The sequence below is a fragment of the Parasteatoda tepidariorum genome, chromosome 2 (genome assembly GCF_982258835.1).
Source record: "Parasteatoda tepidariorum strain Cologne lab strain chromosome 2, Ptep-v5.0, whole genome shotgun sequence".
NCBI lineage: Eukaryota > Metazoa > Arthropoda > Arachnida > Araneae > Theridiidae > Parasteatoda > Parasteatoda tepidariorum.
In genome coordinates, this window is record NC_141756.1 from 80,468,995 (window position 1) to 80,493,859 (window position 24,865).

Sequence of the window (24,865 nt, forward strand, 5' to 3'; positions counted from 1 at the left end):
GCTTCCACTAAATGCTCTGAACATTGATTTTTTGTGCTGTTTCGATATTTTGTTTGAAAATAGGTGCATGTATAAAAATGATAATGACTTCAAAATATGTCCTAATTCAATAGTGCAGAGCCAGTGTTACTTATTTTTTTAAATGTTAAATGTTCAGTATCTAGTATCGATGTGAATGGGGAGCTCATGTTCATACCGACATATTTCATATGGTTCAACAATACTTACTACAATTCGTCAAATAAGAGATGAGAAATGTACGTTATCTTTTAAGTAAATTAATATAAAATTTCTAATATATGTTTGCAAAAAGTTTTATTACGGAAAGTTTGAGCAACATATTCAATTTTGAAGCAGCCTTTCTAAACTCCTGGGAGTTTTTTAGGAGTTTATTGTCTAGCAACGGCCTAAAGCTCTTAGCCTATCTCAGTCGACCTAAAGCTCTTTGAGATTAATTCTGATCACTTTCGTAACCAATGTTATGATTACAGCAATATGGTCTGTCTTGCACGCTAGCGACTTTTACTTCCCAAATAAGCTCTTATTCGGGGATCTGAAGAAAACACTGGGGATCGAATCCCAGTCCTTCAGTTGATTTCGACTATTCACGTTAGCAAAGAAAAATAAAAAAAATATTAAATTAAGAAAAAAAGCTTGTTTAATGTCTGGGGTTTCACAAAATCAGATTTGACTCGCTTAACGTCTCCATTAAACTGTGCTAAAAAAATCTGAAATTAACAAGCATACTAGCTAATATTGTGTCAAATAATATTCTAAACCTGATCATTAAAACTTGGAAATTTGGAACAATTTACTACCCTGCAGTAATGTAAAAGGCACTTTCAGTTATTCACATTTTCTAAAATTTCTCGCAAAATACTTAGAGGATTGTCGTTTTTTTTTACTACAGAGGTTTTTAGATTATGTGATTTCTAATACTTGTCAATATATTTGAAAGCTTTCAGTGGATTGAGGAACCGACAATGAATTACGAACGAAAAAAAGCATTTTTGAACTCCCTATGCCAGAAAATATAGCAATAAGTATGTAACTTGCATCGATTAAGTAGGTTTCAATTTGCAATAGTTGCATAACATTCAGTAAACTTAGCTCAAAAATTTATGGAGATATCGATATTTTATGCATGTATATAGATATATATAATAGATATATATATATATAGACAATTTTTTCTATGTTTTTGGCTATTACCTTAAAGATAATAAAAATTTGAAGTAATTTTAACTAATAGCAAACTAATCATTTTGTAATCTAAAAATAATTCGTTACAAAATTGCTCTAGATATGAGTATTTAAATTAGTCTTTCATGCTTCGCATGAGCGGAAAATAGTTTTTTTTTTCATAATTTCGTTTTAAAGGTATTTTTAACTAATGAAAGAAGAATGAATAAAGACTTTGAATGTCTTTAATATTAAAAAGTATCTAGCAATTTTATAATTAGTTTTTGTATTTTTTTTAAAGTAGCTCTAAGTGATAAGGGGTTTTCCGCAAATTTTATTTTGTCCTTTTAGGCAAGATTTATTGAAAATGACACTGGTATTATGGAGGATCATTCTCCATAAAAGTATATTTTCTTTCAAAAGTTATGCCATAACATTTTTCAGTACTCATGATTGCTGTAAGGTAATGGCATTTGTTATTAAATTGCGTATCATGAATACAAAATGAAATTTGTTGAAAACCCCTTATGATGTAGGACTTACTTTTAAAAAGTTCAAAACCTACTTAGAAAATTGCTAGAAACTTCATAAATTTTCAAGCTATTCAAATTGGACTTTTTTTATTAGTTACAAAACCCTATTTACTACAAAAAATCTGAATTTTTTTTCCAATTTTTTCCGCGCTTGCCCAGTAGGGTAGAACTACTTTAAACGCTCATATCTTGCTAAATGTTTAATGATTTTTTTTTTCAAATTTTAAAACAATTTTCAAGTAATTAAAAATTGTTCTAAAAACTTTGTTTTATTGAATATTGAATAGTTATATTGAATATAGTTATAGCAACAAAAACAAAAAGATTAGTTGTTTTATCTAAAAATGTCTATATTTCCCTAAATATTTATGCAAGGTCTACGGAAATTTGTGCAGCTATTGCAAATGTGCTTGCAATAACTACAAAAATAGGAATTTTCTTTGCATTTTCCACGCATGCTCAGTAGGTAAGAACTACTTTAAATTATCATATCTTCCACAATTTTTAATGTTATTTTTTCAAATTTTAAACAATAATTTTGTAATTAATTAAAAATTGCTTCAAGAAATTTCTTTTGTTTTATTGAATATTTTTAAAATTATAGCAGCAAAAAGGATTATTTTTTTTTATAAAAATGCTTTATTTCTCCATAAATATTTAAGCAAATGTTTCGAAATTTTAAGCAGTTGTTCCAAATTATAACCAAAGCAATCGATGCAGGTTACAAGCTAATTGCTATGTTTTCTGGAAGAGAGTGTTCAAAAAGTGCTTGTTTTCGTACTTAATTTACTACCGGTCTCTCAATTTCCTGGAAACTTTAAACTTTATTGATAAGTATGTGAAATTGTATAAACTAAACTCTTCTAAATTTTCAAAGCAACCCTCTAAGAATTTCTTTAGCAATTTTAAAAAAAAACTTGTTATTTTAAAATTTATGTAAATAAAGGGTTCATTAAACAACATATCAAAACTTAGTGTCTCTTCCACTATTGTAAATTCCATTATTGTATATTCCATTATTGTATATTCCATTAATGTGTTGTATTATTGCAGTGTATCAAGATTAACAGGCAGTTCAAAAGCATCGTAGCCTCTCTTTTTACATAAAATATAGGGCAGTTTCCTAAATTGTACCACGTTTCACATTCAAATTTTTATCAGTGGTAAATTATTGACAATTATATTCGAAATATTTTAATAAAAGAAAAAAGTTATTCAGCCATTTGTATTAATTTTTTGGGAATTAATATTTGTGTAGTAAACACTGAAAATTGTTTTCACAAGGTCTGAAAGTGGTACGATTGAGGAAACAGGTTGACAAATCCGTTCCACCTGCTCCCTAAATGGTACCAAGCTTAAAATTATTGAACATTTATGATTGATTGACTAATAAGAATAAGTTTGATTTATAATGGTGTATAATAAGTGTAATTTTAAATTTTAGATCTATTACAAGTATAGTAACAGTATCATTAAGAGTATAAAATGTTTATAAAGCATAATGTTATGTTCTACAAAATTCAAGTGTGACTTTTATAACTGTTGCTCGTTAGATCTGCTTCTTTTTGGGACCTATGATCAACTTTCTTCTAAGGTTTTAGAGATTCAAATGGGCCATTTAAGGCAGCCTTTAAAATTAAAGGTACTGGGGCAGAATGTTTTTGAAATAGTCCCATTTCTTACTGATTGATTCACGACAAGTTAGTCCCAGAAATAGTTCTCAGCCACTGTTCTCTGGGCGCAGCAGAAGTTAAACGACTTGAAAATCGAACTGTTGAGTAGTTGCTCTTAAATGCACGGGTATGAGTTAAGACTGCAGACGATTTCTGGAACTGATAAACGCTTTAAACAAAGTGCAATTCCAAACCTCAAACAAAAGTTCTAGCAAAGAAACTAGCAGAACGCAACATAATTGTTTAACAATTATATTATGCATTTATGTATTCAGTTCTGCTATATCCTTTCACGGGATGCTAAAAAAATAACACTGAAAACTCGCAAAACCGATTAATTTAAATAAAAACATAACGCAGGCACTCAGAGACATTATTCTGCTGCATGGATCTCCATGTGAAAAAAAGCTTCCTAATTTTTACGCGAGATCAACTTTTTTTTCTTAGAAATCAACAGTGATGGAAAGAATTGAGAAGGGGACGATTTAGGCCACTTTCCTTTATAATACAATACCGCAAAAAAATTTAATAATTTCATTAAACATTTTTAATTTGTATTTCTAAAATATTTTAATGCACTTTAATAATCCAATTATTCAAAATTCAGGTGACCTATATTGCTTAGGATAATGATTTTTTTCTGAATCACTAAAGATTAGCAATTATTAATCATCACTAGTACTTATTTTTTCCAATTGATAATTTCACTTAAAGAAATAATTTATAGCCCGAAACTGGAAATTTTATAATCTTACGCATGATCAATCAGGTACAAGCTCTACTTTTGAAAAATGCAATGGAATCCACACTATACCGTACAAGAGAAAACATCAATCAAATTTTACAATTAACCTTGGATGCATTTTGGATTAAATATACTCCAAGACTGCTCATAGATGGAGGAAAAAATTAATAGTAAGATTCTTAAAAACTATTTGATTCAGACAAAATTGGTGCAATCGCAAAACATAATACAGCGTAAACTTTTAATAACTATTTCCGTGCCTAAATATTGTTCATTAATAAATATTTAAGTGATAGAGATTATGATTTTAGCCTTTTTTTTGAAACTAAATATCATTTGACTGCGACATATGTACGATGAAAAATCAAGCTCCTTTATCGAAAATACAATCGGAAAACATCAAGTGTAATATTTGTTGATTTTTTTCTCAGTTTAGCAATGATGTAAAAACAAACTCGAGTGTACTTTATGTGCTTCAAATCATTCGATTGTTAGAAAATCCTAATGCCTAATAAAAAATGAAAAAAAAAAACTTTTTCCAATCTGCTAAACTAGTATCGAAACTAAGTACTTAGTACTAAGTACCGGAAGAAAGGGCCAAGCTCAAATCAAAAACATATTTCATTTTACAAGCAAGTTTCATTAATAAATAAAAAGTAATATGGAGTCTTGTGCTTTCAAACAATAATTATGTGTTTTCAAATAAAAGATTCGATTTAAAGCTTTGATTTAAATTATAGAAATAAAAACGTATGAAAAATTGCATGTATACTAGTCTTAAAATTAATATGAATAACACTTCTATATATTTATATATACACTGCCCTACAATAACGAACGATACTGCTTTTTTTAAATTTCTCTAGAAATACTCAGAGGATTAGTTCGTGACTTTATAGTTGTTTAGTTAATGCGATTTTTCAAACTTTGCAGTAAGGTTTTAAGGCTTTCAGTGGCTTGAAGTGTCGACAATAAATTACGAAAGAAAACTAGTATTTAAATTACTAGTACCGATTTGCTAAAAACATCAAGCAATAAGTTTGTAACTTGTATCGATTATTTTAATTATTTGCAACAACTGCATGAAATGTCGTAATTTTATCTTAATTAATTATGGAGGATATTTTTATAAAAACTAATTGTCTTACGTTTCTTTTTTTTGTAAAATGAAACATAATTTTTATTGGAATTTAAAATAAAAAACAAAAATTTTCCTGTAAAATTTTAAAAAAAAGTTCGCTAAAAACTACGCAAGATATTTAGTATTTAAAGTAGTTCCTTTGTACTACTCATGTGCAAAAAAAATTTAATTTTTTTTCATAATTTTGTAGTGAATCGTACTTGGCAACTAATAAAAAAACTCGTATTTGAATATCTGAAAAACGTAGAAAGTTTCGAGCAATTTTCTATGTAGTTTTTGTACTTTTTTATAATAAAGCTCAAGATGATCAGGGGTTTTCCACAAATTTTATTGTGTAATAGTCATGTTGCAAATGACTCTACCTTATAACCGGGCAGCAAGAACAAAATAAAAATTTTTCTACTTCTCTTTAATAATACAACTTTAGAACAGTCTAGATTTTATATAGTGATAGAATCCTTATCAAAAGTGAACTATAACCTCTAACTTCAGTAGTGAGTCGTAAAACAAGTTTTAATGATGTCTTTGACTGATAATGATTTTTGCTACAACTTTTACAAGGATTTTAAAAATACATATTTTGGTCATTGCATTGCTGCTCTCCATATATATCAATGCCAACACAGACTGCAATAAGCCTAAAAGTTTTACTGTTATAGAAACATAACTTAACGTGTTTTTTTTTTCTATGAAATTGTTTAATTTCATAAAATAGAACAAATCAATAAATGATACATTGAACAGATTTATTATAAGCATTTAATAGCCTTAATTAATCAAATGTGACATAATTGAACAGGTTCTCTCTTAATTGGATTTCCTATAAAAATAAACCATATGCTCCATATTTACAATAATCTAGCTTCTTACAATACACAAGATGTTCGAATGAAAATAAATTAAATGAACTGAATAGTAATCTCACAAATATTAGTTAAAAAAAAATTCTACAGTTACCAAACAATGAGACACGTAACGGAATTTTCGTAGGAACAATCACAGATGAGATATCAACTGTACATATTTAAATCTCTCAACACAGTTACAACAGTTTTTTCAGTTTTTGTTTTTTACAATCAGTCATTGCTTGTTCTTTGACTAGACAGAATAAAAATTCTAACGATATCGACACATCACATACAACGAGTTAAAATTGTTGCATTTCCTTCCAAGAGATCTCTAGCAATGCACTTGTTTCTAAAGTACAATTGAATATATTTCAAAAATCCTAGTTTGTTAATATTGCACAATTTTTTTTAACATCAGGTACAACAAAATTAAATGTTTTTGCACTTTTTTTTTCTTCCAAGGTTTCTTTTCAAGAGAGGATTCAGATCAGTCTCACGCGGAGTAGATAGATATGTTGTTGACGTATGTTGACTCACAGGTTTGGTCCACTTTAGTAAATACTGGAGTACAATAAATTTGAAGTGCTCACGCTGTCCGCCTTGGTTCCAAAACATCAGATAACTGAGTCAACCGCTTCTGGTTATCAATTATTCTCAGATTCCTGAAAATAAAATCCATGATAGTTAATACAACAGAATGAAAAAAACGACAGGGTAGTTAAAGCCTTATGGTGAGTACTCATTTAATTTTTCGTTGATTTTATAGATAGGTTTATCTTCACAATGGTTATTTTCCCTTTTCGGAAATGTTTTTAACAGCCAATAGAAATTTGATGAAAGTCTGTAAAATTTGATTTAAAATCTTCAATAAAATTTGCATTATTTCAAAAATTTTTAAAAATAATACAAACAAGGGACATTGTTTTAATTTGAAGTCCTTTCTAGGATGATTTTTAGGTCTGTTTAGACAAAAAAAATCATTTAAAAATTTCTTTAAACTTATAGTTGTACAATATTGGAAAAGATACTTTCAATTTTTGTCATTGGTTTTTTAATTTCTCTAGTAATTTCTATAATAAATACTCAGAGGATTATTTTGTAACTTTAGAGATGTTTAGTTAAAGCAATTTTTCATAGCTAGCAATAAAGCTTAAAAATTCCAGATGCTTGAGGGACAGAGAAAGAACAATTATATTTTGAACAACCAATGTCAGAAAATCAAGCAATCAGCCTTTAATTTGTATCAATTTCTTTGGTTGTTAATGGCAATAACTGCATAAAATTTCGTAAACCTAGCTTAACTAGCTAGCTAGCTTTTGGTGCAATTTGAAAAAAAAATCCCTAAAACTGCGTAGGATATGAGTATTTTATTTTTAAAAAATTGTTTTATGCTACACATGAGCTGAAAAAAAAAATTTTCCTAATTTTGTAGTAAATTGTATTTGCCAACTAATGAAAAAAGATTGATTTGAATATCTTAAAAACATAAGAAGTGTCAAGCAATTTAAGAAGTTTTTGTACTTTTCAAAATAAAGCTCAAAATGATAAGGGGTTTTCCACAAATTTCATTTTGCACTTACTGTCCAGTTGCTATTTGGTAGTGTAATTTGTAATACTAAAATTTGTGGAAAACCCCTTATCGTTTTATGCTTTATTTTGAAAAGTACAAAAACTTCTTAAATTGCTTGACACTTCTTATGTTTTTAAGATATTCAAATCAGACTATTTTCATTAGTTTTCCAATACAATTCACTAAAAATTTTTAAAAAAAATTTTTTTTTCTTTATATTGTCTACACATGTATTGTCCACGCAGTATAAAAAGAGCTACTTTAAATGCCTGCACAGTTTTATTTTTATCTTGCACAGTTTTTAACGAATTTTTTTAAATTATAAGACAATATTTCCGTACTTTATTTTAAATCATTCCAAATTTTATTGAGCATTGTTGTATTGAATATTTTTTTTAAAGTAAAGCAAAAAAACGTAAGACAAAAAAATTGGTTTCTTCTCTTTTACAAATATTTTCCTCAATATGTAAACAAAGTTTACAAAACTTTACGCTGTTATTTCAAATAACAATCGAAGTAATAGGTATAAGTTACAAACTTATTCTCTGGTTTTCTGGCATAAAATACTTGTTTTCGTTCGTAATTTATTGTCGGCTCCTGAAACCTCTGAAAGCCTTAAATCTTATAGCTAAGTATGAAAAATCGCATGTACTAAAAGGATTATTTTATAACTTTAAAAATGTTAAGTATTTCTTGAGAAATTTTAAAAAAGTGTCAAAAACTGTTCTGTTTTCTGTTATTCTAGGGTAGTGTAGTAACGAAAGGGGTAATTCTGTTTAAGAAAATTCGTAATAATAAAAATAGCCATTTCCTAATGACGGTTTGAAAAAATTAAGTAAACGTTTTGTTTGGTGACTTTATCCATGAAAAGCCAAAATTTGTTCTAAATCATTTTATGCTGTTAAAAATTTATTTAATTAAATAAAAATTCTGTTTCGACAAATGCTTTTAACAATAACTCTTGTGAACTCTTTCCAAATTTTCAGGTACATTTCGTTAATTGGCCATCTTTCTCAGTTGAGCAATAAAGAAAAACACGACATCAAGATTTTATTTATTTAATTTTATTTTTTGAACTTCTCTAATAAAGGAGATAAAGAGCCACAGTTCAAATGCCTTAAGCTCGTCCCAAAGTCATAAAGTAATATTTTCCATCTTTGCTAAAAACAATAACCTGGCTTCAATATTTTACTATTAATGCTTCAACCATCTGCCCGGCTTAAACGGTTTTCTTGAAAAAAAATGAATTTGGCGAGATTTTTCCACTTATATAAAAGCAAATAATAATCTCCAAGTTTTATAAACTAGTGACCCTTCAGCTATAGAATGATTTTTCAAATATTGATAAATTAGAACAAACTCTTTTCCCAACTTGTCAAAATTTCTACGTTTAAAAAAGTTTACTATGGATATTTCTTCTAATTTTAAAATAGCTTGAGTTATGTTCCTGAGAAAGAAAGGAACTTATTACCTGATGTAATTTCTGACATCCTGCTGAGGCTTATTTCCTGGAGGTGGGTCAAGCTCTGTAATGAAACAATCATGAGTTTCAAAATTAATAAAAACAAGACTTTACAGATTTAATGTGCCATCAATCGTTTTCAAAGGCATTCTTAAAACAATTCTTGCAGGATTATAGAAAATTTGCTTTTGTAACTTATTTTGACAAATGTTGCCTATCACATTACAAGGCTTCAATATATGAAATATCTACTCAGGTTAATGTTAAGTTCACCAGTAATTATAATCCATCCTCTGCAGTTGCGAAGTTGTATAAACTGTGTTAATTAGTGTTGGCACAGAAAACGAAGTAAATCAATGAGAGGGGAACACTTATGTAGAAATGTTTTTTGATCCTTTAGAAAGCAAGTGGTATATTTTCTCCCCATGAAAGAAAACCGCTTACACAGCTACCAATTAATCTGGTCCTTGAAAATGATAACATTTATCCCAACGAAGATAGGGTATACTTTTTGTTACTTATGGATAAAATGAAACAACGTGAATAAAAACTAAATAAGGAACAGAAATGGATGCACTATAATTTCGTTTCTATAAACACGAACCTTCCTCAGTGTCAAAACACAAATAGCGGGAAAAAGTATCGAGACTCACATGTTGCAAAAAAGTCGTGGGGAAAGTGGTTTAACCAATAGAGGCAGAGTAACCAGATACAAAGCAGGTGTGATTGGGTTTGGGTGGAAACCTCAGGACGGGATTAAATTCGAATAAATTTTAAAACATTAATGATATTCTTTGTAGTCCGTTCTTTATTAACTAAAATATTCGAATAAAGATTCTCAGAAGTCAAGATCAATAGATGAAGATTAGTGTCGAATAATTTGAGCTGACGAAAACTCAAATTTGTGATGAATTTGATAGGTTTCGCTTGACCAATGCACGCAAGATCATACTGACAAGAAATTTAATAAATAATCCAGATAGATGTTTTTATTACTCGTAATTGCGATGAATTTCTCACTCGAAAATCGTTTGCTCTTCACTCCTCCTTCATAATATTCCATCCTATCATTCTACTCAAAAGATAATCATACACACGCTTGTTATAAATGTTCTTTAGGTATTAATTTCTTAGAAGAGTGGTTAAAGATAATTAGGTATTTAAATAAGAAAGATATCAATTCTTTAAATGATGAAAAATAAAGTACTTACCCAAAGGTTGACTTCGACAATGCCTGATGGTTCTTAAGCTCTGTGCAATCATATGCTAAAAAAAAAAATTTATTTCGTAAATAAATGTAATAGCTGGTTTAATAAAAAAAAATGCAGTCTGTCCTGCATTTTAACATTAATGATAAGCTGCTCATTCACCAGAACTGCAATTTAACGTTAAAAAAATTCTATGAAAATTCCAACCAATTTTGTAAGAATTATTTTTCCCTATAACACATAAAATAGATTTCAAAAATAAACTTATTGAAAAGAAACGAATTACAATTCTGAGATTGCTTCAGAATATTCTTAATTTTCTTTTCGGGACTAGTTCTATATTCCACACAAACTAGAAACATTTTGAATAAATTTCTTTTAAGAAAATACAATGCATGATAAATCTATTTTTATATTTTAAGCTATAAAATCTTTAGAAATTGCTTCACGGGGAATACCTGGATATTCGCCACCATCGCAATAGGTGAATGGAGAAAATACATTATTCTGACTGAATTATCTACAGAATTTCTAAATTGAATTCCTTTTTTTTTTTAAAGTTCTTACTTATTTTTGTATATCAGGCTTTATAATAGATTCAACATTAGTATAGAAAATCGAGATGTATATAGCAGAGTCCCTTTTTTCCGAACCGATCATGAAAGTTAATACAGTAAATCATTTTTTTCTTCTACCAGTGTTGAATGTGATAGCGTTAGCTCCCTGTGGAGTAGCGTTTAAGAGAATAAATTTCACTTCTGTTTTGTAAAACGTTTTTGTTTCGTTTACAATTTTTCAGCTCGAATTTTAGAGGGAAATTAAGTGCGATTTTTGATGCCTGCGCCGGACAGTTGGCAAGTAAAACCTTTTTCTTGCCAATTTTCTATTGTCTAAGGTAAAGTATAAATTATCTAATTTTTATGACTGAGAAATACACGTTTTAACAATTACTTGATATTTTCGCTTTTCGATTAGTTGTTTTATTTTAACAACCATCACTATCATGGCTGTTTCAAGCACTTTTAGCCCATCTCCTCTATCAGACGCCACTACTTTCGGGGACATTTCCGCATGGTGATCGCCAACTACTATCACGAAGGCGCCAAATTAATTTTAAACGGGAAAAATGTGATTAAAAAAAGAACATGTAGAGGTTTGCCCAGGGTGACTACTAGTTATACCCTTCGAGTTGGATCCTCTCTGCAATTTTTTTTTTTTTAGTTTCTAGCGGGCTTCTGCCTGTAAGTTGCCAAGACTTGGCGATCACGATACAAAACCTTTCCCCACTCTCCATCTATTAACTCCCACAGTACATTTTAAATGCAATCACTTTTGGTTATCACCCAGAAGACTTGGCAAATCACAATCCAGCACTTTTTTATTCCATTCTAGACAGTTAACTGTTGTCAACCAAGTTCTCAGACTGCATATAAATGGAATCTTAAAAACAAGACAAATCGCCCCGACCTATTCAAATTACTAACGAAGATAAATTTTCAACTTTCGATCTACTTTCAACGATTGGAATTCTTGTGTGGTATACCATTCCCCAATACTGCATGACTTAAGGAGCGTCAAACTTATGACAAAGGCTTTGAATAACATTTCAAGATTAGTTGTTCCAGTTTTCTAATCGCGAGAGCCATTTTTTTTTTAAATATGTTGGATTGTTGTAGATTAAATAAATGTAATGATGAAATAAGGAATAAGGCCTATAAAGAATACTACACAATATTAACATCGTCGACTTATAAAGTTAACCGACATGTTTCATTATAAAGGTTTACATATTTAAATAAATAAAAAAATTCTTCTTACCATTTTCTCAAAATTCAGAAGTCCCTCCATGTAGGTCTTGTTGCCCTCGTGCGAGAAGGTCATGTCCTTCAGGAGCAAGGGCATGAATGGGATAATGGGAGGAACCATCTTGCTCACCGTCAACCTGTATCTTCTGTGATTTCTGAAACAGACAAATTCCTTTTGTGGTAAAATAGCCATGAGAACGCTTAAAACCTATCTCTATTTAGGTGTCACAATGATACATCTTCATCAACAAGACAAATGGCAGGGATGGTAAAAAAGAGATTATGTAATTCGACTTGGTTACGTCACATTAAACATTATTGCAAATGTTTTTGGTGGTATACCATATTTTCCAAAAGCTAAAAATTCGTTTTTTTTTTTAATTCTACTGACTACTTAAAATTGTTACTTATAACTATGAACTATTTTAATTATAGAGACGATCAACTCTGACGTCATCAGGACGCTTTTCTTGAAGTTTTTCCTTGCGTTCAGCGCTCTCTTGTAACATTTGAAGGAAACAGGTTGTCGATAAAATAAATTTACATTATGCTTGCAGCATGAATGAAAAAAAAATTCTGTGTGATTTATTTAAAACTTTATTCTTTGTTTTGACTTTATATGTTTCGCTTAAATAAAAATTAGAGAATTAAGATTTGTTACCCTGGATTTATCTTAGTGTTTTGAAAATTTTTCATATTGTTAATTCATTCAGAAACAAAGTTTTGTATAATAAATTCCAAATCTTTTACTTTAGGTTTTAGTTACATAAGTTTAGATGCGTAAAAAGCGTTTCTTTCATACTTTTCTTATCCCTATTTTTATTCTGACTATTCTTCTCTACAATAAACAGAGGGACGAAAAAAATCTATATTAATAACGCTTTTCCATATATCTTTATTGATTACTAAAAAAAAATAGTAATAATAATAGTGCATGTTAAAGTTATCACGTTAAACATTCAATATTCATTAAATATAAAAAGAAAAATGATGGGAAATTGAAATAGTATTTAAAATAAATCCCAATTTACTTTACAAAATGTTCTTGTGTCTTCAAAAACGCAGGACAACATTAACGGATTAACATCTAATCATTTCATGGAATTAAAATAAAGCAAAAAATCATTTATTCTTCTGATAAAGGTGTGCTAATGGGACACCGATACCTATATAGATTTTAATAAAAAATTTCCCATGTGCAAATTTTTAAACGATATTTTTAAGGAAATTCAATCATCATTACTTTTGATTATATTTAAAAATGATTATTAGGCAATAAAAAGGTTGACGTTACCCAGGTCCATGCCTATTAATAATTTTTAAGCCATTGCATTAAAACATTTGAATATGTTGACCCCTCACATAAACAGCGTATTGTTTTTACTTATAACGAAAAAACTTTATATTCTGTTGAGATCCTTCGTTCAATATATTGGACAACATTTGGTATAATTTTATCAGTTAAGGAGCAATATATTTTATGACTTTTTTCTGTCTATATGCCCTTACAAAACGATTGTCCATGTAAAAATATATAGTTCATTTTACTCTCATAAAATATAGTTTTTTATTATTATTATTCGCTACAATGGGAAAAAATACGCAATAAAAGTTTCTTTCAATATGTGAAAAAAAAATATATAATTTTTAATTCTTTTTGAAATAAAAATAACTTAATAGTAATTAAGCTTTAATTGAAATGTTTTTTTGTTTATCGTATTTATGACAATACCTTCTTCTACCTTCTTCAAATTGAAAATCACATTTTTAAAGTTCGAATCTTAAGAGGATGTACATTTCAAATCAAAATAATGCAACAGCACAGATGGAAAGTATTTTCATTGTAATGTAAAAGATTAAGACAAGTTTTCAAAAACAAACTATTTAGTTACATACGTCTTTTTGAAAAAAATACTAACTGAATACCAAATGCTTGGGCAACACTTTAATCAGATAATTTTTTAGAAGTCATTCAAACTTAAGTTACTAAAATTGTTCGGTGATTATCGTTTTTGAATATTCTCCATGAAAACCAAATATACTGGATCTCTAAAAATAATAATTTTAAGAAATTCTGTGTAGTAGCCCAGTCGATGAAAAGAGTTTAGCATCAGCCTACTAAGGCTTTGGCCGAGGTTCGATTCCTAATGCTAAAAACTGGATGCCCGATCGCACTGAATTTTCTGTGATCGTATCTAAGTGAATTCAGAATCAATACTGGCTTAATATTCCCATTGGTCAGAATAATCCACGCATATTTTGGCAGTTGGGGAGTGTGATGCAGAGGCCGGTTGCATTCTACCACCATCTGCCCTCTGATCTAAATAGTAATAGTGTAGCGTGCGCTTGCAGAAAGTTGTCTTCGGAACATCATTAAGTATAAATTTCAAACAGTCGCCATTATGTGGCTCGAATGCCACGCCAACAACCAAAACCAAACTATTCGGTGTAGAATAATCTCATTACAGATTGTATAAGAGAATAATTAGCTCACCTTGAAGGATCTATTAGAGCCTCGAATTCTGAGAATGTGCGCTTCAACTTGCTGGGAAGTTTTTCCCATGTCTGAGTCATCCTGCTGACGGCGACATTACTCAGTCCCATCACAATTGCAAAAAAGCTGTTCATATTTTGATGCTCTCTGCAACTGTTTCAAAAATATATAACTAAATAAATAAAATAATCGAATACATTATTACAATAAAATTATTTATTTCGAATGTTTCAAACGGTAATCCCTGCTTTTTTTTTAAATTAAAATGCAAAACCGCACTGTAAAAAAAGAAGAAAAAAAGAAAAAGAAATTAGAGCGATATTTAAAATTAAAGTCTTGGCAAGCAATCTGTAAAGAAAACAAACTGTACAATTCAATTCAACGCACTTCCTCTCCGTTCACACCATAGAGCACGCTTAATGGACACACCGAGAACTTATCGAAAGCAAATATCTCCGTCTAGCGCAGCTGTTTCCTTGCCAAAAGTATCAATCCATCTCCATTTAACGTTTTTACTCCGAGGATCACGTTTCAATAAAAAATAACAGAGGGATTTATTTTTGGCAAGGTTTAAATTCAGTCACAGAAACTGAGAAAACTGTATAATCGTTTTAAACATTATTTCGAGCACAGTAATTTAAAGCAATATTTTATTTTGTTAACTCGCTCGGTATACTCGTTAAGGAGTCGCAAAAATTTTAAACAATAATAGAGAGCAAAATCAATAAAAGATCATTTGAATTATTTTTTTTTTAATTACCTGTCTCACAACAAAAGAAAAAGTAAGAAGAAAAAATAAATGAAGCTTACTGTGCTGCAATCTTGATAAATTTTCTTAGTAGAGCAACTCTTCTGCTGAGGTTATTACAAAGAACCATTTCAGTAACTACCCAATGCTGAATTTCATTGAATCTCCTTAGAAACACATCCAGATTCGACATGATTTTACGAAACTGATGACGGCCAAATACTTGGTAGATCAATTCATACTAGAAAGGAGTTTATGTTTATTAAGACTGAACAATAGAAGAAAAAAAAATTAGGAAAAGTATTAAGTAAGATTATAAGCCTCTCTTTACAAAGATACTGGAACGTGTCACTCGCAAATGAAACTGATTTTTTAGTTTTTTTGTATTCTTAGTATTTTTGGTTACGAAATTGTAAAACATTATACTATTCATTCACAAAACATAACATTTCGTTAAAAAATAAGTTTAAGCAAGAAAAAATAATTGTGCGAGTCGCAGATTTTTTTCCAAATGCGCGATAAATATTACAGTTTAAAAAAAAACACGTTAAGGGTACTTAAAAAAAAAATCAAGCGATTTTGCAATTTCGATTATTAATTCAGCTAACAAATGCTTGTAATGTAAAAGAATACTTGTAAAATTCAAAATTCTGCAGGTCCTTTCGAATGTTTTACTCAAAGCAATAAACATTTTATTTTATTTTTGCTATTTAATAATTTGAATTTCGCCTTTTAAAGCACAGCATAATCCTCAAGTGAATAATGGCACCGTATACGGCACTTTCGCTTATTAGGTCCAATAAGGCGCATATAATAGCTCATTTATTATTATGGATGATTTTATCATTATGGATGAATTATTTTATTATTTGTAATACGCGTATTTTCGTCATATCTGCCACTAATTTAATTTAATTAATTAATAAAAATTAATTATTATAATTGATCATTATAATGATTTTTTATAATCATTCATTATAATTATACCTAGTGGAAAGTCAACTTGATATACTAACAGATGGTAAAATATTTTCCTTTATCAGAAATTTTAATCCTTACCTAGCCGACAACAAAACTTTTCCTCTGCCAAAAACTAGGTGAAGTATTCAAGGTAAAAACTATAATTTTTGATAATTCATAGCTTAATAATTAATCACTTTGAAATGGAAAAATATTTTTTTTAAATTTTATTTCAGAACCTAATGTAAATTGAAAAATTAGACAAACATAGGGAAAAAATTCCTCATGGAAGTTTTAGGGTTTAGTCGATTCGCTTCATTGTTACTAAAAAAGAGTAAAAAGCCCTTTAGCAATCAACTTCCATTAGTTACTCATCAAGTTCTTTTTTCTTCTTGTTTTGATAAAATCAACTCAATCTTTAAAAATGTTTTTGGGTTGTTTTGATAACTTACCCTAAATTTATTTTATCGATTTTCGAAATTATGTTTTAAAGTCACATGCATTAAAATGCATAAAAATCGCATTAAATTCTTATTTTACCTGTATTAAATTAACTTTAACTATCACAAGACACCTTTTCAATAAAGTTGGATAATAGTTCTGAAGCAAAACCTTTAATCAATTTATTTAAAGCGCAAAAGTGCTTAAAAAGTATGTTTTTTCGTCAATAAAATGTACTAAAGAAATAAATCGATATTTAATTTAAAAGCATTTTTTAAGCATTTGACAATAGCTATTTTGCGCGAGATAGAATGAATTTTAAATAATAAAATAGTGAAAAGAAATGCGAAGTTAGCACAAACGATTTTTCGAGTATGCTTAAAGAACGATAGTAATTAATCCACATAATTTTATAAGGAGTTAAGTACATTAGAAATATTTATTATAAGGAAAAATCTCATATCAGAATATTTCAAATTCAAGTAACATGTAATAAATATAGCAGGTGGTGATAAATCACAACTTACGTAATTCAAAATTAGATTTCGTATAAATAATTCCCCAATATTTTTATAGTAGAGAAAATATCTTCGGTTATATTTTAGTGTTTTGTTCTAAAAGTTAACTAAATTGTAATAAAAAAAGTGATATTTACAAATTGCTATCGATCATAAGAAAATTGTCGAAAATCATAGCTCTAAAATTTTTTATATACCTACTGCTGCCCTCTAGAAGCCGAATCGCAAAACGAAGTGCTTTATTTGTTTGCTAATTTATTTTCATCCTAGTTAGACTGAATATAACAAATACCGAATATACAAGAATTAAAATGGAAATAATAAAATAATCAATATCACTATAAACTCTCCCATTCGTAACCCACGAAATTTTGAATTTTGACCGCGTACGTATGTCTTTTAAGCGAGATTGTATGACTAAGTTTTTATAATAAAGAATTTTAGATAGTGCTGCCATCTAGGAGATTATTTAAAACATTTTACCTGTTCATCGAAAGTAGAAAATATGTATACTATCCAATATTGTCTTGTAAATTAAAAAAAATAAAATAACAATTTCCTACGTAAAACAGGAAAAATATTGACTTTTTCTTTAAAAGTTTATGCACTCTGTATGAAAGATAAAACTCAGAAAAACATTGTAACTAAAAATATTATGACTCAATAGCGAAAACGCTAGAATGTAGTTTTAATATGACTTACTTCATGAACACAAGAGAAAAGGTCCCATTCATAGATAGTCATACCATAAGCAATGTCTAAGGAGTTAAGAGTTTCTAAGATGGCCCCTGTACCGTCTTGTGGCCCCTCTTGTTCAGGTAAAGGTGTCTATAATAAATTTGGTAGCATGTAATCTCAATGAAATAAAAATAGATCAAAAAATAGTGTGAACAAACACAACCATAGAAATGCTGATATAAGATAAATAACAATATTGAGTCAAGCTGAGTATGAATGATCTCACACAAATAATATGGTAGTGTAAAAATAAATCAAATTATTGCATCATTAATAATTTTATGCATAGCTTTTATAGTTATAGCTCTTAAAATTACAAATTATTTTAACTCAGGCAAAAAACTGCACAATACTGATTTGTATTTGTTATTATTATTTAAAAAAAACTTCTTGAAAACTTTTCCAGTTCTTTTACGACTTTCATTATTATTATTATTATACAAAATATTATTGAAAAATTGTGATTTTGACATTAATAAAGAGTTTTGTACACTTTTTAATAACAAATTTGCAATAGAAATCCTAAAATGGTTTCGTACATATAAGAAATGAAATGTTCATAACAGAAACACATGAATGAACACTTGAATTTATTCCCTATGAAGCAGAATTTTTATTAAACAATTTTTTGGTATTTTTAATAATTTCTGTTAAAATAAGTGAATAATATTATAATTAGCATTATAATATTTAATGTTTATGAAATTTAGTATGAAACACCGGTGCTTTTTTCTGCGTTGAAGATAAAATATCTGAAACACTACTCACTTCTAAAGGACAATTTTTCTAATCTGTTCTATTTGCAGTTACTTAGATCTAAGAGAAATAGTTACTCATCATTAAAATTCCTCAACATTGACAGCCAAAATCATAAAAAAAATATTTAAAAATGAATTCTAGAGTAAAATGCTTTTCTTCTTTAAATACCTCTCCCCTCGTTTCATTTGCTAATAATTTCTTATTCAATAACTTATTCAGATTTTTAACCAATTAAACAAAAAAAAACTGAACAGGATGTCTAATATTATTGTAGTTTGCCTCGCACGTAGGCTCATTATCTCTCGTAATTATTTTTTGCGAATTGGCGTCGCATTGAATGAAAAATTTCTTTAGAATAAGCTCTTATCTCTCAATCAAAAATATTAAACGCAATAAAATGACCAAGTGTAATAGAAATTACATTTATAACATACTGTTCAATTTTAAGCCAAATAAAATGGACGCTTTTGCGCTGTCGAGTTACGTTCATTTAAAAAAAAAAAAAAAAAATTTTATATATATATATATATATATATATATATATATATATATATATATATATATATATATATATATATATATATATATATATATATATATATATATATATATATATATATATATATATATATATATATATATATATATATATATATATATATATATATATATATATATATATATATATATATATATATATATATATATATATATATATATATATATATATATATATATATATATATATATATATATATATATATATATATATATATATATATATATATATATAAGTTCAAAATGAAGAATAAAACAAAGAAAAATTATAGACATATGAAAAAAAGGGGTGGGAAATAATAAGTAAAAAAAAAACAACAAACAATATTTTATTTAAAAAAAAAAAAAAAAAAAAAAAAAAAAAAAAAAAAAAAAAAAAGTGAAATGTTAATTAAAAAACCGGAAAAAAAGCCGGAAAAAAAAAGATATAATCTTTTCTTCAGCCCACACGATAATATCCGCAAAACAGAGTGCTTTCTGATATTGTATCAATAAAGCCAAAGCAAAATATATTAATACAATAGTGATTTGATATATATATATATATATATATAGATATATATATATATATATATATATATATATATATATATATATATATATATATATATATATATATATATATATATATATATATATATATATATATATATATATATATATATATATATATATATATATATATATATATATATATATATATATATATATATATTAAAAGTTGTAAAATATTATTCAATGTAAAATTTAATTAATAAATCCATTTTACTTCATCTAATAATTAAAATCGTCACAAAAAGTCCCCACAAGTCTGATATTACATCATGTATATAAATTTATATATCATATACGTCAAACTGAGTTTGTCCCCTGGAGCAGAGGGCAGCTTCGGGCACCCCTGCGGAACATACTGTAAAAAACAGCATTCACTTTTTTCTTAGAATCTCACAAAATCACATAAATTTTGATTTCGACATCTTTTTTGGACATTTAATGAAACATCTCAAAAATTTACAAATATATCGATTTTTACAAGTAAAATGACGTTTTGTAAGTAATTTTCCAAAACATTTTCAATTTATTTAACAAAATGTCATTGAATAATTTTTACGACTTTTTTCATTGTAAAAAGATTCATTGAAAGATTGCGATTTTAACATTGCAATAGGACTTAAATGTGTGCATGTTTTTTTTTATTATGAATACGATATAAATTATAGCTTATAATTTATGATCTAATTAAATAACAATAATTATTGTTATCAAATAAATCAGATCACAATATATGATCGAATTTATATCGTATTTAAAAATATGTATGATATAAATTAGGAAATGGTTTCGTAGTTCCTCATGCTTTTATTCTTTGACACAGACAGGACACGACCGGTGTCCGCTCTAATTACAAGCAAAAATATATTTTGAAATTATCAATTATTAAAAAGCAGTCTAATAGTTAAAAAAATCTGTTAGATTATTGGAATTATATTTAATCTCTCCATATTCAAAAATTTATCAAAAATTCGTTTTGTAAATTAAAATCAATTCAATGCTGAATAACTGTTTCTCTTAGATAACTGCAAATTTAAAAAAATATTGCTTGGAAGGTTTTGCTTTTAACGCAGAAAAGAAACAGCAGGTGTTTCATGCTGTATTTCATAACCAAAAATAATTGAAATGCTAAATGTAATATTTTTCACTTATTTCGATCTAAATTGTTAAAAAATAATGAAAAAAAAGAAAATCATGTTTAATAAAAATTTTAAAGTCAAAGAGATAAGAAACGAAACGTAAAACGGAAACGCATGAATGAACGCTACAACTTAGTTCTATTCAATGCGCTCTAAATAATATATAAAGTATTAATATCAGATGAGAGCAAAATGTCTTATCGTACTATAAAACAGCCATCTCGCAAACTGGGCAGGGAATACAGATTACGAACGTACATCACGTATAAAATATTAAGTAATCTCATTTCCGGTGTCTCCTCTATTAAATACGGTGTTTTTATACAATGCACGATTTCGTTTTGTTGTTTTACGACATTTATAAAATGCTTTTTGTAATCCTCACCAGTAGATCCACTTGGTCTGAAGGCGTGAGAAATATCCTTCCGTTAACGCTTAATCCAGTTGGAACGCTCACTTCAGAGTCTTTGAAGATGACACGCTCTACAAAAGAAGATTAAAATGTTGTCAAAAAAATTTTCGAAACATCTGATTAAGCTTGTATAAATTTATTCAAGATATAAATTAGACTTGTTTGAATTAGTTTCCTTTTAAATTTATTAAGATAATTTACGAGTAATTTCGGATCGAATATCAGAAAATACTCAAAAAATATAAAAAATTACAGCAAAAATATGGAAACCCACTCAGTAAGAACAGAAAATATTACGCTCATTTTCTAAATTGGAATCGTCTGCAAATTCACATATTTTGTTTATATTTATTTATTCAAAGTCTCGCCTGTTGTTCTCAATTCAAATTTTTTGACATTGCCTGCTCTTTCTCGTCTGCTAACAAACCTATAAAGTTAAGCCTTGGTAATTCGTTTGAGCATAGCATATTGCTTAAATTCAGACTAAAACTTGAATATGGATAAATATTTTATATTTTTGATCAAAGTAAGTAATATTTATTAATAAAAATCCCAAATTCTATGAGCTAGAATGGTTTTTAAGAAACTTACTATTAAAAGTTATTACAAACCAGTTACATGTTTTTTAGGACATTTATCGTCTGCGCAAGATGTCATAGTATTCTTTTTCCTTTTCTTCAAATGTTAACTCTAAAGAAAATTGAATTATAAAATTTACTCAAAAAAAGTGTTATTTACATGATGTCTGTGAATGCCGAAACTCTGGTAAATAAAATTTTTTTTTAAAAAATTGTACATTGATAATTTTCAGATTAAATTAATTTTAATTGGGTTTCATTTCCGTTTGTACTAGAGAAATCTTACATTCGAAATTTTGCCCACGTTCTGTTCGGAAAGCATGCCTAAATTTTTAATGAAAAGCAAAATTTCCTGGAAGGAAGTTATGCTTATAACAATACACTTTGTTATGTGAACAAAGACTAATTAAAAATAGAATTCTCAAGAACTTTTATTGAAAAACGCATGAAGACAAAGTTTTAAATGGAAGTAAAATTTTAAATAGTACATTTTAACATTTATTTCGTTATATCATAAATATATGATTTTTTTTCTTACCAATTACTAGATATTGACAAATCAGAATATAGAAATATTAAGGCGAGACCTTCTTCGTTGAAGACGGTTTATGAACGAAGTTGGCATAAACGCAATTTGAGATTTGCTTTTGAAATTCTACGAGCTAGCCGATGTTCAGCTCAAGAATATGATGATTATATCGGATTGCAATACAAGCTTCAAAAAGTTACTGATTCTAATTGCTGTACAATTAGAATTTATCAGTAAACAGAAATAATCGCTAATCGAAATAGTCTATAAACAAGTACAAAGCTGGAATGAAGAAATTAATAAGCTTTTCAACAGTAACTTTCTTACAGTGAATTAAAATAGAGAATTAAAGTTTTAATCACATTTAAAATGAAAAATATGGGTGTCCATCCCTTTCGTAATAAATTTCAATAGCCGATTGGGTACTCAAGGCAACTAAAGGAAAAGTGAAGTGATTATGCATTACCATGTGATTTAAATCAGATTTAATTGGACGCCTGTAAGCGATGTCATGCATGAGTGTCAAACCTGATTAGCTTCCAAATGGAAAATGCCACGATTTACCTACGATGACGTTACTTGCAGGTATCCAGTAAAAATTATTCTACTATAAAACAAAAATAAGTGCACGACAGGGATAGAAAAACGCCCGTCCTCGGCGGTCAAAAATTCCCCGCGGACAACGAATTTCTCGAATCCAACGTCCGCGCGGACGGCCATTTTCCCGTTAATGTTCGTGATATATTTTCAATTTTTGTTATCTTACAAGAGTCTAGCTCCTCACTTCTAAAATGACCCTCTAATCTCGAAATACAGCAACATACTGCGCATGGTGGAATTGATGTTTTCTCTGTCTGCAGCAGTTGAAAGGGGCTTTTCAGCAATAAACTTACAAAAAAAACACATTACGTACTGGTCTTAAACAAGAAGCGTCAACTGCAATTATGAACATCTACCTAAATGGAAAACCTCTTTCAGATTTCTGTGCAGAAGCCTCTGTAAATCATTGGCTTGATTGTCGTGGAACTGGCAAACGTCGTATTTGATTCATTTAGAAAACGCAGTACCATCGGATAAACTGACATGATAATTGACAGATAACTTGACCTTTGTTATTTAAATTATTTCATTAAAGAAATACTAGGTTTTACTATTAGTAACCTAGTACTTCTCTTATTACCGTATAATGTTATCCTAGTATTTATAATCCTAGTAACTACTAATTCATTGTGCAATTTATATAAATGTTAGTAATAAATAAGAGAAAATTATATTTTTATTTATTTAGAAGCGACGGGTTAGTTTCAAAGGAGGACGGGTACATTGTTGGACAAGCCGTCCTCGGGGACGGGTAAAATTTCTGAGTTTTTTCGAGCCCTGGTACACGACGTTTTTTCTTTTAGTTGTGCTTCAAAAAAAATTCATGTTTTTTGTTTTCAAATTGGAAGCAAAAAGATACGATATTTTTAAGTTTTATATGCTAAAATTTATTAATGATTTTTTCTTACCATATCGCATATTAAAAGAAAAGTTAAGAAAGGCAATGAAATTACCTGACGTCGACTTAACTTCGACGAGCAGAAGTTCATCTTTAAAGCCCAGTTTTTCTGCGGCACTTCTTTTGATGGCTTCGGCTGTAGCACCAACTCCAGTCTTGATAGTTGTGTAAGTATGATCAGCACAATAGACTCGGAAGACAACTAAACACACAAACATCAGATTTTTTTTTAACTAAAATAATTCTTTAAAAAAAAGAAAATTGTAATTTAATATCAATCTCAGTAAAAGTGAGTATACTTTACATAGGCCAACAACATTAGAAATTGATTTCTATGGCTCAATATAGTAATAAGACACACTTTTCCCCATGAAATACTGATTCCGTTTAAATACTTTGCATGTTTATTTCTCAACAGCTTAAAAATCATTGACAACTTTAAAATGTGACTAATCATAATGCCTTAAATACTTTGTATAGAGAAATTTAAGATTTCAGAACACACCTTAAACTTGTATTTGGTTTAAATTTATTTGGATATTATAGCACTTTTTTTATCGAATAATAAAATCACGATTGAAAATAGAGTTTAATTATATATTGCTCTAAAGTAAAGCTACGAAAAAAATCTAATAATATATTTTGAACGTAGTTTTAATTGTACCTGAAGCAAATATAAAGGGAAAAGAAAAAGGAAATATAATTAAAGCACTTTGATTTTTTTAATTCTTTTTTATTATTATTTCTAATGACTCGATAAAAAAAAACAATTGT

General features: G+C 28.2%; 1 protein-coding gene across 6 annotated transcripts in view; it reads right to left on the bottom strand.

Annotated features, from left to right (window-relative positions):
• Positions 1-6,019: 6,019 nt before the first annotated feature.
• The window catches only part of Epac (Exchange protein directly activated by cAMP), a 265,367-nt gene continuing 246,521 nt past the window's right edge, over positions 6,020-24,865 (bottom strand). For all 6 annotated transcript variants that reach the window (XM_071177747.2, XM_071177748.2, XM_071177749.2 and 3 more), the window contains 9 exons: positions 24,147-24,293; positions 21,460-21,557; positions 18,031-18,156; positions 15,472-15,650; positions 14,662-14,814; positions 12,181-12,322; positions 10,366-10,420; positions 9,164-9,218; positions 6,020-6,784 (listed from right to left, as the gene is read on the bottom strand). In XM_071177747.2, the coding sequence (XP_071033848.1) occupies positions 6,709-6,784; positions 9,164-9,218; positions 10,366-10,420; positions 12,181-12,322; positions 14,662-14,814; positions 15,472-15,650; positions 18,031-18,156; positions 21,460-21,557; positions 24,147-24,293 (1,031 nt within the window). In that variant the 3' untranslated portion in view covers positions 6,020-6,708. The remainder of the gene's footprint in view (positions 6,785-9,163; positions 9,219-10,365; positions 10,421-12,180; positions 12,323-14,661; positions 14,815-15,471; positions 15,651-18,030; positions 18,157-21,459; positions 21,558-24,146; positions 24,294-24,865) is intronic.